This window comes from Nerophis ophidion, linkage group LG10 (genome assembly GCF_033978795.1).
Source record: "Nerophis ophidion isolate RoL-2023_Sa linkage group LG10, RoL_Noph_v1.0, whole genome shotgun sequence".
Lineage (NCBI taxonomy): Eukaryota > Metazoa > Chordata > Actinopteri > Syngnathiformes > Syngnathidae > Nerophis > Nerophis ophidion.
Window position 1 is genome coordinate 52,619,353 of NC_084620.1, and position 12,786 is coordinate 52,632,138.

General features: G+C 47.6%; 1 protein-coding gene across 7 annotated transcripts in view; it reads left to right on the plus strand.

Moving 5' to 3' along the window:
* The window catches only part of sox5 (SRY-box transcription factor 5), a 258,081-nt gene that overhangs the window by 157,075 nt on the left and 88,220 nt on the right, over positions 1–12,786 (plus strand). For all 7 annotated transcript variants that reach the window (XM_061914079.1, XM_061914080.1, XM_061914082.1 and 4 more), the window contains one exon: positions 11,592–11,718. In XM_061914079.1, coding sequence (XP_061770063.1) covers positions 11,592–11,718 — 127 coding nt within the window. The remainder of the gene's footprint in view (positions 1–11,591; positions 11,719–12,786) is intronic.

Below are 12,786 nucleotides of genomic sequence, written 5' to 3' on the forward strand. Positions count from 1 at the left end.
CCCACGTTAAACAAAGTCACGCATGTGCATCCTCCATAAAGGGATACACTCCTACCAGGAGGATCATCATACTTGTTCGAGTGACTGCTGATGATTGTCTCTGCAAGAAAATGTAAGGGGAAAGGATTCGTTCCTGGGTTGGTTTAGCGTGAGAGGACAAGGAGGCTTTGTTCATAAACTCAAAGGGACAGACTTTCCAGCTGCAGTCATGGCGTTGAGACTATCCGGTTTGGTGGCTGTGGACTCCATCCGTTTTTTGGGCACCACCATCACCCAGGACCTCAAGTGGGAGCTGACAATCTGCTCCCTCATCAAGAACGCCCAGCAGAGGATGTACTTCCTGCGGCAGCTGAAGAAACTGAAGGTGCCGACCGAGATGCCGGTGCAGTTCTACTCGGCTATCATCGAGTCCATTCTCACCTCCTCCATCATTGTGTGGTTCCCCGGCGTCACAGTACGGGACAAGCATGGACTGCAGCGCATGGTACGTGCTGCTGAGAAGGTGATTGGCTGCAAACTCCCACCCCTCCAGGACCTGTTCTCCTCCAGGACCAGGAGGCGTATGGGTGGGATCACAGCTGACTTTTCTCCCCCTGGACACAAACTATTCTCCCCTCTCCCGTCAGGCAGGAGACTACGGTCCATCCAGACCCACACCTCCCACCACCTGAACAGTTTTTTCCCCCTCGGCCGTCAGCCACATGAACAACAAGATCTGATAGCTGAATTACAGCTCATCTTATTACCTAGTCTGTCTTTTATGTTGCACCATTGCACCAAGAGAAATTCTTAGTTTGTGAACCCGTTCTCAAACAATGGCAATAAAAACTCTTCTGATTCTGATTCTGATTCTCTAGGGTTAGGTCTCTGCTTTTTGCAGATGATATGGCCCTGCTGGCTTTATCTGATCTTTAGCTCCGACTGGAACTGCTCGCAGCCGAGTGTGAAGCGACTGGGATGTGGAGGACTTGTTCAGGAGTGAGGGAAGAGTGGATGGTGAGATGGACTGGCGGAGCGGTCCGCGTGGTCAAGAAGGAGCTGAGCCTAACCTATCCTAACCTATCCTCGGTAGTGAGCTTTGGGATGGGACCGAAAGGACACGACCACGGGTACAAGTGCCTGAAATTACTTTCCTCTGTCGGGTAGCAGGGCTCTCCCTTAGAGTTAGGGTGAGAAGATCTGTCATCCGGGAGAAGATCAGAGTAAAGCTGCTGCTCCTCCACATGGAGAGGAGCCAGACGAGGTGATTCGCCTGGATGCCTCTCGGGGAGTTGCTTAGGGCACGTCTGACCGGTAGGAGGCCACGGAGAAGACCCGGGAGACGTTGAGGGGACTGGCCTGGGAAAGCCTCAGGGTCCACCCAGGAGGAGCTGAACAAAGTAACTGGGAAGAGGGAAGTCTGGCGTTCTCTGTTTTGGCTGCTGGCCCCACGACCCCACCTCGTATAAGCGTAAGAAGATGGATGGATGGCTGGATGGAGGACGAGGGGGAGTTATTGATTTTGCAGTGCATTCTGCTGAAAATGATGGAGAGTGCCACTCTACACATCAACAGAAACGGTGGTAAAAGCTGGTATTGCCACAAAACACATTTTAAAGATGTTCAACACTCTACTGCCATCTGGGGGCTACAGTGCACAGTGTGCCCTCCCAATTTGCCACGTTTCATGTGTCAGGTAAACCGTGACGAAGGGGGCCACATGAATCCCCTTCCTACTTAGTAAGGCCCAGAATCGAATGACTTGTTCCTTATCCCATTTCCTAACTGGCTTACAGACTGACTGGTTAAGGGACTAGTTAAGGGATAAACAAGCAACAATGACGGAAGTCAGAAAACACCTGAGAGCGATTACCGTCATTTATAGAGCCCACCTAAATATACATTTTATTTTCTATACGTTTTGGCCCCAAAAATCTTATGAAAAATAAAATATTCACACAGGCTCTTGAGTTCATTCACAGATGTAACAAAAGTCAGGGCCTAGCAGAGAGCTAGTGCCTCCCCCTTTGCCGAAGTCGTCTTCTTCGGCTGGCAGGTGGTATATTTCTGTCACATGCGGCGGATGTTTCTTTTCTTTTTTCCAAAGGCCGGGTTGGTCGTCTACAGCTAGGGGGCTATGTTGTGTGCATTTCATGGTGTCTTCTCCATGACGAGGGTGAGTCCATAACTCGCCAAAAGCTTGACTGAATGATTGTGTGAGTTAGTTTAATTTAATGTGAACAATTTCACTGGTCCACCGTGACCCGTTTGGTAATGTCCTCGGTTCTGGTGCGTCGAGGCAAAATTTATTGGCGGCATGTGAAGCTCGTGAACCCGGGAATATCGATATCAATATTCAATGCTGATGTCGGACCTATATCAATATAGGTTGAGGACACCCCTATGTACCTAAAAGTAGCAGTCGTACCTTTTTGGCTGGGGTACACATCCAAGCTGTGGAAAAAGCAGCCCGTGGACGCCTTAAAATAGAACATACCGGGGATCCCTCAACCCCGCCCTCCCTTTTTAAGTGAGTATCAGAGGAAAGTGATCCCTTGTGCGACACAGAAGTCCAAAACATGCGTCTTTCCGCACCCCCTGCCGGGAGCCTCCTTGTTAAGTTGCAAAAGGTTGACTGTGAGCTCCCTTTGCTGGCCCGCTCGTCTCCTATCGTTAATTAGGCCACTTCTCCCCCCCCCCCCCGGTGTCGACGCGGCCGCCGTGCTGGGAGGCGCAGCGGGGATGAAAGGAGCTCACCTGCGGAGCGTCCAGGGTTTATGTGGAGAGGCCAAAGAATAGGAGCCAACGCTGTATTGAAACACGGGGACGACAGCGAAAGTCTCCTGGCCTAATGAATCAAAACCCACTCGAGCAAAACACCCCGTGTAGCGCGTCTCCCTCTGTGCGCCGCCTTTAATCTCGTCAGGCCGCCGCTTTAGAGGCAGGACGGCGGACCAGGGGGCGGGGGAGAAGGAGGAGAAAAAAAAAGGAAAATGAGTGAAGCCGCCTGATGCTTTGACTGCTTTAAGGAAGGCCAGACGGGCCGGCGGTAGCGGCTAACAAGGTGTCCATTAAGGCTAACCTTGCGTTGCTAACTGGATCACTGGCGCTCCCCGTGTAATACGTGGCGTGGACACAAGCCTTCGTTCATTTTCACACATACTTGTACTAAAGCTAACTTAATCACCTGCGTAATTGCTTCATCTCTCCTATTAAAGTCCGGCTGGTGCAATTAGGCTTGTCCTTGTTCTGTCTGCCCGCTCTACAAAAGTGCCTTGTTACCTGACCATGACTGTACTCCTACTTCTAAAGCACCCCAATCATGAGCTGCCTTCTTGCGCATACCTTTTTTTTTTTTGCGGTTCCCATCTGAGGTTTCCCATTGTTCCCATTGGGTTGAGTGCTTTCTTGCCTTGATTTAATCCTGCAGCCACCAAACCAGATACCCTCAACGCCCTGACCGCGCCTAGAAGTTCTGTCCATAAAAGTTATGAACAGAATCGGTGACAAAGGTTAGCCTTGGCGTAGTCCAACTCTCACTGGAAACGGTCCGACTTAATGCCAGCAATACGGACCAAGAACGGCAAATGAAACAAACTAAAATCCAAAAGTAGAAGACGCCGAATCTCTGGAAAACACGAAGTAAGACTTACAGTGAAGAGAGAAGTCCGGCGACCTGGTTATTACCTTTCTGAAAACGTGCCCCACCCCCCCAAAAAAATGGAGCTGAATGTCCCAGTCCCCAGTTTGTCATTTCCAGTGAGGGTTGGACTCCGCCAAGGCTGTCCTTTGTCACCGATTCTGTTCATAACTTTTATGGACACAATTTCTAGGCGCAGCCAAGGCCTTGAAGGGTTCAGGTTTGGTGACCGCAGGATTAGGTCTCTGCTTTTTGCAGATGATGTGGTCCTGATGGCTTCATCTGACCGGGATCTTCAGCTCTCACTGGATCGGTTTGCAGCCGAGTGTGAAGCGACCGGAATGAGAATCAGCACCTCCAAGTCCGAGTCCATGGTTCTCGCCCGGAAAAGGGTGGAATGCCATCTCCGGGTTGGGGGGGAGACCCTGCCCCAAGTGGAGGAGTTCAAGTACCTAGGAGTCTTGTTCACGAGTGAGGGAAGAGTGGATCGTGAGATCGGTGCGGCGTCTTCAGTAATGCGGACGTTGTACCGATCCGTTGTGGTGAAGAAGGAGCTGAGCCGGAAGGCAAAGCTCTAAATTTACCGGTCGATCTACGTTCCCATCCTCACCTATGGTCATGAGCTTTGGGTCATGACCGAAAGGATAAGATCACGGTTACAAGCGGCCGAAATGAGATTCCTCCGCCGTGTGGCGGGTCTCTCCCTTACAGATAGGGTGAGAAGCTCTGCCATCCGGGAGGAACTCAAAGTAAAGCCGCTGCTCCTTCACATCGAGAGGAGCCAGATGAGGTGGTTCGGGCATCTGGTCAGGATGCCACCCGAACGCCTCCCTAGGGAGGTGTTTAGGGCACGTCCAACCGGTAGGAGGCCACGGGGAAAACCCAGGACACGTTGGGAAGACTATGTCTCCCGGCTGGCCTGGGAACGCCTCGGGATCCCCCGGGAAGAGCTAGACGAAGTGGCTGGGGAGAGGGAAGTCTGGCTTTCCCTGCTTTGGCTGTTGCCCCCGCGACCCGACCTCGGATAAGCGGAAGAAGATGGATGGATGGATGAATGTCCCAGCTTTATAGATTTGTCCCCAGCTTCAAATTGCAGTCTGGAGTGATCTTTACTGGACTGATATTCCAAACTTCGGCTTCCAATTAATTATGGGTTCTCGCCCCTCTGCGGCAAGAGGTCGCCCAGGTCTAGCATTCATTGCCCGAGCATATGCTGGCCAACAGATTTGGGACTGGCATTTGAGCGGGGGGCTATTCCCTCCACACCCCCCGCCCCCACCCCTGGCTTGGTGGCGGCCATATTGTGGGGCGCTGGCAGCTATTGTTCAGCGGCATTAACTTCACACAGCTAATTACTCCCCAATCATAACTTTACCTTGCAGGGAACGTGCCAAGCAACCTGTTTCACACCCCATATGTTAATTAGCGGCCACGTCTTCATTATGCCGCAGCGGCGCTTTAAGTTCAAGCTGTGCCGCCTGGCGCGTGCTCAACACAGTCTGGACTCGCTGCCAATTATTCTCAACTCTGCGCTCCTTCTTCTTCTTCTTCTTCTCCATTCTGCCCAGTCCTCAGCGTCTCCGCCAGGACGCTTCTTTTGGTCAAACTTCTCACTTTTTCTTCAGACGTCGTTTCTTCTGCAAAACATTTAGCCCTGATTAGAGATCATTTTCTCTCGCTCTACCCATTTCTTGCAGTGGTGTTTGTTTTGGGGACTTTGGGTGTGGAGGAGGGGTGCGCCAGATTAAAAGCTCTTCTTTCCCAACAGAAGTGCGATGTTTTGTCTGCGCTCTTGTGAGGTTTTCATGTTCACTTTGGGAGCGAGGCGAAAGAGAACCCCAGAGAGTGTTATTCCCCAAAGTGCTCGCCGTTTTTTTTGTTGTTTTTTTTTTTTTCTTCTGATGTGCCGCTTCTCTTTAGTGGTGAGATGTGGATATTGTGCGATGGATCTGGCCTCCGCACGAGCATCTCTTCCCTTCTGTCAACTCTTCTGCCTCGCTTGTCGCGAGAGCGGCGTCCCCTCCGAGCAGAGCACGTCTGACTCCATTTGAAGGTGTTGCGCTGCGGGAACTTAAGTCCTCTTTGCATATTTGACTGTGACGCATGTGCGTGCAATTTTTATGAAAGGAAAGCGAGCAAACGCCAGAACAAACGGGGTCAGAAATGCAAACTTCATTTACTGTTTTCAGTGCTGCCAAATGATTTATATTGAAGTTAAATTAATCATGATGAATCATGGTGTTTTACTTAATCCATCCTACGTTTTCTACCGCTTGTCCCTTTTGGGGTCGCGGGGGTGCTGGAGCCTATCTTAACTGCTGCATTCAGGCGGAAGGCGGCGTACACCCTGGACAAGTCGCCACCTCATCACAGATAGACAGACAACATTCACACACTAGGGACTATTTAGTGTTGCCTATCCCCAGGTGTATGTCTTTGGGGGTGGGAGGGGCCTATCCACCGGTGCATGTCTTTGGAGTTGGGAGGGGCTCAAACCCAGGTGCATGTCTTTGGAGGTGGGAGGGGCCTATCCACCGGTGCATGTCTTTGGAGTTGGGAGGGGCTCATACCCAGGTGCATGTCTTTGGAGGTGGGTGTGGCCTATCCCCAGGTGCATGTCTTGGGAGGTGGGAGTGGCCTATCTCCAGGTGCATGTCTATGGAGGTGGGAGGAAGCTGGAGTACCCAGAGGGAACCCACACGGGCACGGGGAGAACATGCAAACTCCACACAGAAAGATCCCAAGCCCGGGATTGAACCCAGGACTACTCAGGACCTTCGTATTGTGAGGCACATGCACTAATCCCTGTCCCACCGTGCTGCCTGGTGTTTTACTCCTTTTTTTTGGTGTATTTTTTATCCATCCATTTCCTACCACTTGTCCCTGCGTTTGGGTATTTTTTATTAATTTATTTATTTTTCGGGATGTGTTACTCCTTTCCACAAAATTTTAGGAGTAAATACAAAAAAAAAACCTGCAGCTGAGATAGGCTCCAGCACCCGCCGCAACCCCAAAAGGGACAAGCGGTAGATGGTTTCCTGTGGACGGGACTCTCGCTGCTGTCTTGGAGCCACTATGGATTGAACTTTCACAGTATCATGTTGGACCCGCTCGACATCCATTGCTTTCGGTCCCCTAGAGGGGGGGGGTTGCCCACATCTGAGGTCCTCTCCAAGGTTTCTCATAGTCAGCATTGTCGCTGGCGTCCCACTGAATGTGAATTCTCCCTGCCCACTGGGTGTGAGTTTTCCTTGCCCTTTTGTGGGTTCTTCCGAGGATGTTGTAGTCGTAATGATTTGTGCAGTCCTTTGAGACATTTGTGATTTGGGGCTATATAAATAAACATTGATTGATTGATTGATAGAAAATGGATGGATGGAAAATTAAAGTCAATTAGCATCCAAATCCCGATCCCTATTCATTACAATGTTAAATCGATTTATAATTTGAAAAATCCATTAAAAAAATGAATAAATAAATAACTAAATAAATAAAATAAAATACAAAAATAAAAATAAAAATATATATATGTCTTAATTCGATTATCCAGAGAATAGTGCTCGATCCTATGGTAGAGCGCGATATATGTATGTGTGGGAAAAATCACAAGACTGCTTTTTCTCTACAGAACTGTTTCATGAGGGGTTCCCTCATGAAACAGTTCTGTAGAGATGAAGTAGTCTTGTGAATTTTCCCTCACATACATATATATATATATATATATATATATATATATATATGTATATATATATATATATATATATATATATATATATATATATATATATATATTATATATTATATTATATTATATTATATTATATTATAGGGACGGCGTGGCGCAGTGGGAGAGTGGCCGTGCGCAACCCGAGGGTCACTGGTTCAAATCCCACCTAGAACCAACCTCGTCACGTCCGTTGTGTCCTGAGCAAGACACTTCACCCTTGCTCCTGATGGGTGCTGGTTGGCGCCTTGCATGGCAGCTCCCTCCATCAGCGTGTGAATGTGTGTGTGAATGGGTAAATGTGGAAGTAGTGTCAAAGCGCTTTGAGTACCTTGAAGGTAGAAAAGCGCTATACAAGTACAACCCATTTATCATTTATTATATATATATATATATATATATATATATATATATATATATATATATATATATATATATATATATATATATATTTACTGGTATATTATTTACTGTTCCAAACGAGCTTTTGAGGGCAACCATAGCTGTGATGTGATTTGATGTCCAAGAACCCAAGAACCCTGACCTCATCCCTCCCAAAAGACAATCTTGCATGAAGTGAGGTCCTAAAGTTTCCGTATGTTGAAGACTCACATGCAGCGAGCGCCATCGCCATTCCTGCCTACCTACTTCTTGTTTGCGGAGGATCTGATGGCGCATTTTCCTTGCGCACAGATGTCGGCGTGTCTCCTCGTCTCCTCCTCCCCACGGCACATTCCGGTCTCCCTCGCCAGCTCCACTACAGCATATGTCCAATTAGGCCTGAAAGGCAAAGCGGAACTGTTCTGCCTGTGATTCGTCCCCGCGGGGGGTCTGTCCGAGCGCCGCGCCGCAACGCTTTCTGATCCTGCTTTATGCTTAACCAAAATGCTACTGTAATTATTGTGGGGTTGGAGGGGGGGTTTCAAGGGAACACTGTTCCCCCTGCTACTTTACTGTTGGCACACACACACACACACACACACACACGCAGGTAAAACACCACCAGACAAGCGATGACACCGCCACGCCGCATCTTTATGATTGCGCCGCCATTTCCACATCAATTTCCCCCTCATCCGACGCCGTTGACCCGCCTGCCATCCTGCTGGGGGTCAGGGGGTCAAAGGTGTCATCACTGCAGGACACAAAAAGGTGATGTCGCATGCTGGGATGGTGGCCGTAGTTGAGCTGACAAGACGCCGCATAAAAAGCGTATATTGTAGGAAAAGAATGTGAAAAAGGAGTAAAATCAGGGGTCTCGGACATGCGGCCCTGCGAGACGTTATTTTGCGGCCCCGACCTTAATATGAAAGTTTAATGTTACCGCGGTCCGCGAGTTTTATATGAATGGCGCTTGACAGCGTTGTGTGCGGAGCTGAAGTAATCTACCAATCACGATGTGGTGATTGGTAGATTACTTCCGGTTGGCCCCAGACCATACATGCCAACCCTCCTGGCAATTTTGTATCCCTCGACTCCTTTCATGCCATGCCTTGCCTAGTTTCCCTCCCGCTCATGCCATGTAAGTATTTTGAGTTTTGTTATGTCCCGGTTGTTGAGTTTTGTTTGTTTGTTTCTACAGTCATGCCATAGTGCTCGTTTTTGTTGTCTAGTCAAGTTTGTTCTCCGCCCTCGTGCGCACCTTTTGTTTTGCTTCCTTTGTTTGCCTTTTGGTTAGTATATAACATACTTGCCAACCCTCCCGGATTTTCCGGGAGACTCCCGAAATTCAGCGCCTGTCCGGAAAACCTCCAGGAAGAAATTTTCTCCCGGATATCTCCCAAAATTCACGCCCCCTCCAGCTTCATGTGGACACGAGTGGGGACAGCCTGTTTTCACGTCCGCTTTCCCGTTACATGAACAGCTTGCCTGCCCAATCACGTTACAACATCTACAGATTTTTAATAAAAAAACTGCACACGCATGGAGACAAAGCAGAAGAACGAGGAAGTTACAGCCATGGCGACGCTGTCTGTACTAGAGTGATTCTATGTTGTCTGTTGCCATCTCCTGGTGAATGTTGGCTATACCGTTATGGGGTTGCTTTTTGATTGGCCAATGATTTACGTGGTATTGGGCACCTGACAGCAACTGACTCCCCCCAGTACGCAAATGGCAGAACAAAGGTTACTTAAATAGTGAAAGGTAAGTGTTGTTGTTGTTTTTTTAATGACCAGCAAGCCCAGTACACTTAGTAGAACAACTGTGTTTTTATTACTGTGTATTTGATAGGTGCCGTCTGAAATTCAAGTATTTTTTTTATATATATATATATATATATATATGAAATACTCGAGTTGGTGAATTATACTCGTCCCCTCTTAACCATGGCCCCTGCCCAAACCACGCCCCCAACCACGCCTCCTCCCCAGATTAGTGATCAGAGACAACTAACCATGCCAAGTCTTGTGTTTGAGGTTCCACTTCGGTTTCAGTGCCCCCTTCCTTGTTTACCTCTGGTTGATAGTGGCAATGACCAAACTCAGCTGCCTCTGATTAGTGATCAAAGGCAACTAACCATGTCAAGTTTTGTGTTTGAGGTTATACTTCAGTTTCAGTGCCCCCTTCCTTGTTTACCTCTGGTTGCTAGGGGCAAACACCAAACTCACCTGCCTCTGATTAGTGATCAGAGGCAACTAACCAGGCCAAGTTTTGCGTTTGAGGTTCTACTTCTGTTCGAGCGCCCCCTTCTTTGTTTACCTCTGGTTACTAGGGGCGACGACCGAACTCACCTGCCTCTGATTAGTTATCAGAGGCAACAAACCAGGCCAAGTCTTGTGTTTGAGGTTCTACTTCGGTTTCAGCGCCCCCTTCTTTGTTTACCTCTGGTTGCTAGGGGCGACCACCAAATTCACCTGCCTCTGATTAGTGACCAGAGGCAACAAACCAGGCCAAGTCTTGTGTTTGAGGTTATACTTCGGTTTCAGCGCCCCTTTCCTTGTTTATGTAGTGGAATTTCTGACTTCCATACCATATTTATTGTCTGTTGAAGTCTGAAAAAGAAAGCTTATCAAAAAGCCTATTCTGAATCACTGGAAGAGCAAATGTAAGGGAAAGCTTCGGACTTTCCACCACATTTACCTCTGGTTGCTAGGGGCGCCCACCAAACTCACCTGCCTCTGATTAGTGACCAGAGGCAACAAACCAGGTCAAGTATTGTGTTTGAGGTTCTACTTCGGTTTCAGCGCACTGTTCCCTTGTTTACCTCTGGTTGCGAGAGGCGACAACCAAACTCACCTGCCTCTGATTAGTGATCAAAGGCAACTAACCATGTCAAGTCTTGTGTTTAAGGTTATACTTCGGTTTCAGCGCCCCCTTCCTTGGTTACCTCTGGTTGCTAGGGGCGACGACCAAATTCACCTGCCTCTGACTAGTGATCAGAGGCAACTAACCATGCCAAGTCTTGTGTTTGAGGTTCTACTTTGGTTCCAGCGCCCCCTTCCTTGTTTACCTCTGGTTGCTAAGGGCGCCCACCAAACTCACCTGCCTCTGATTAGTGATCAGAGGCAACTAACCAGACACCTTTATACACCTGTGTCGCCCTGCCTTTTATGTAGGTGTGACGACAGTTACGTTAACGTTACCCTCATGCTACTGTTTTGTTTTTAGGCAACAACCCACGTCTTGTTTACTTGTGGTGCCGTGCCGTCCAATCATATTGTCGTCCCACTATTGTTTGCTATGATGTGCGGTGATGCTCTGCTTCCATCCAGGGTTTAGCAAACAGCATAGTGAGACACCCATATATGGACGTAGGAGTGGATGGTCCCCACGCCGTCTGTCTTCCTCCTCACCTTTCTCCCGTCCCTCAAACTCCGCGTCCGTCCATCACGCGCTCGCCAGCCTTCTTTGTGGCGTCTTTTTGGCAGCAGCGTTTTGTGCGACCATCTGTCTCCTGTACTTCGCTTTCTCTCTCGCTGACTCCCCCTCTCTTCCTCTCTTGGCTGCGCTGCCAAAAAACAACCCGACGAATCTTCTTCTTCTTCTTCTTCTGCTTCTTCTTCTTCTTCGCCTTTTCCAACCTTGTGAAGTCACATGGCGGCGTGCCGGCGAGTGCGGCGTGAGCGCGGCTTCAATGGAAGAGCCTCATCTTTGAAGTAAAAGGCCAGCTGCTGGGAAGTGTTCACACTCCAGGAAGTGTGCGCTCCATATGTCACATGATCCATGGCGGCCGGGATGCATGCAACACAGGACAAAACGCCCGTGTTGATCGCCCTTTTCCTCCTCTCTCTCTCTCTCCACTCTCAGCAGGTCCAGGGCCAACTCCCGCCGCTGATGATTCCCGTCTTTCCTCCGGACCAGAGGACCCTGGCGGCGGCGGCAGCCCAGCAGGGATTCCTGATGCCCTCCGGCTTCAACTACAAGCCTGGCTGCAGTAAGTGCACACTCAGTCACACACTTAAGTGCACTAAAACATGGACGCACTTCCGAATCCATTCATCATTTTCAAAGCTCCATTAAACTGAAATGAGATGTTCTAATTTAAACGGGGATAGCAGGTCCATTCTGTGTGTCATACTTGATCATTTCGCGATATTGCAATATTTTTGCTGAAAGGATTTAGTAGAGAACATCGACGATAAAGTACGCAACTTTTGGTCGCTAATAAAAAAAGCCTTGCCTGTACCGGAAGTAGCAGACGATGTGCGTGTGACGTCACGGGTTGTGGAGCTCCTCACATCTGAACATTGTTTACAATCATGGCCACCAGCAGCGAGAGCGATTCGGACCAAGAAAGCGACGATTTCCCCATTAATTTGAGCGAGGATGAAAGATTCGCGGATGAGGAAAGTAAGAGTGAAGGACTAGAAAAAAAAAAGATTATACAGTAGGAGCAATTCAGATATTGTTAGACACATTTACTAGAATAATTCTGGAAAATCCCTTATCTGCTTATTGTGTTACTAGTGTTTTAGTGAGGATATATATATATATATATATATATATATATATATATATATATATATATATATATATATATATATATATATGTGTTTTATGAAAAAAAAATGGCGGCTCAGTCATCAGAATTCCACATTTACATTTTTTTTTTTTTTAATTTTACAGCAAAAAAAAAAAAAAGAATAAAAATCATTTAATGGAAAACCAATTTTAATGTTTTTACAGTAAAATTCATGCAACAGAGCTGTCATTTATTTATTTATTTATTTATGTTCGTTTTTTAACCCAAATGGAAAAATGGATTACAAGTATACATATTTTTTACTGTAAAATCATTTTTACAGTGTACAATTTGATGGATAACTTGCTTTGAAAACATAAGTCGAGCAGATATTTAAGTATTTATTTTCAATTTAACTAAACGTTTTCTTTGCAATGAATGCTACTCGACCATTGTTAGCAGATGTTGGGTTAAAAATTATATTTTAAGGTTAAAAATTTATTTTTTTTAATGTCAAAATGGAAAAAACCAGGACAATTA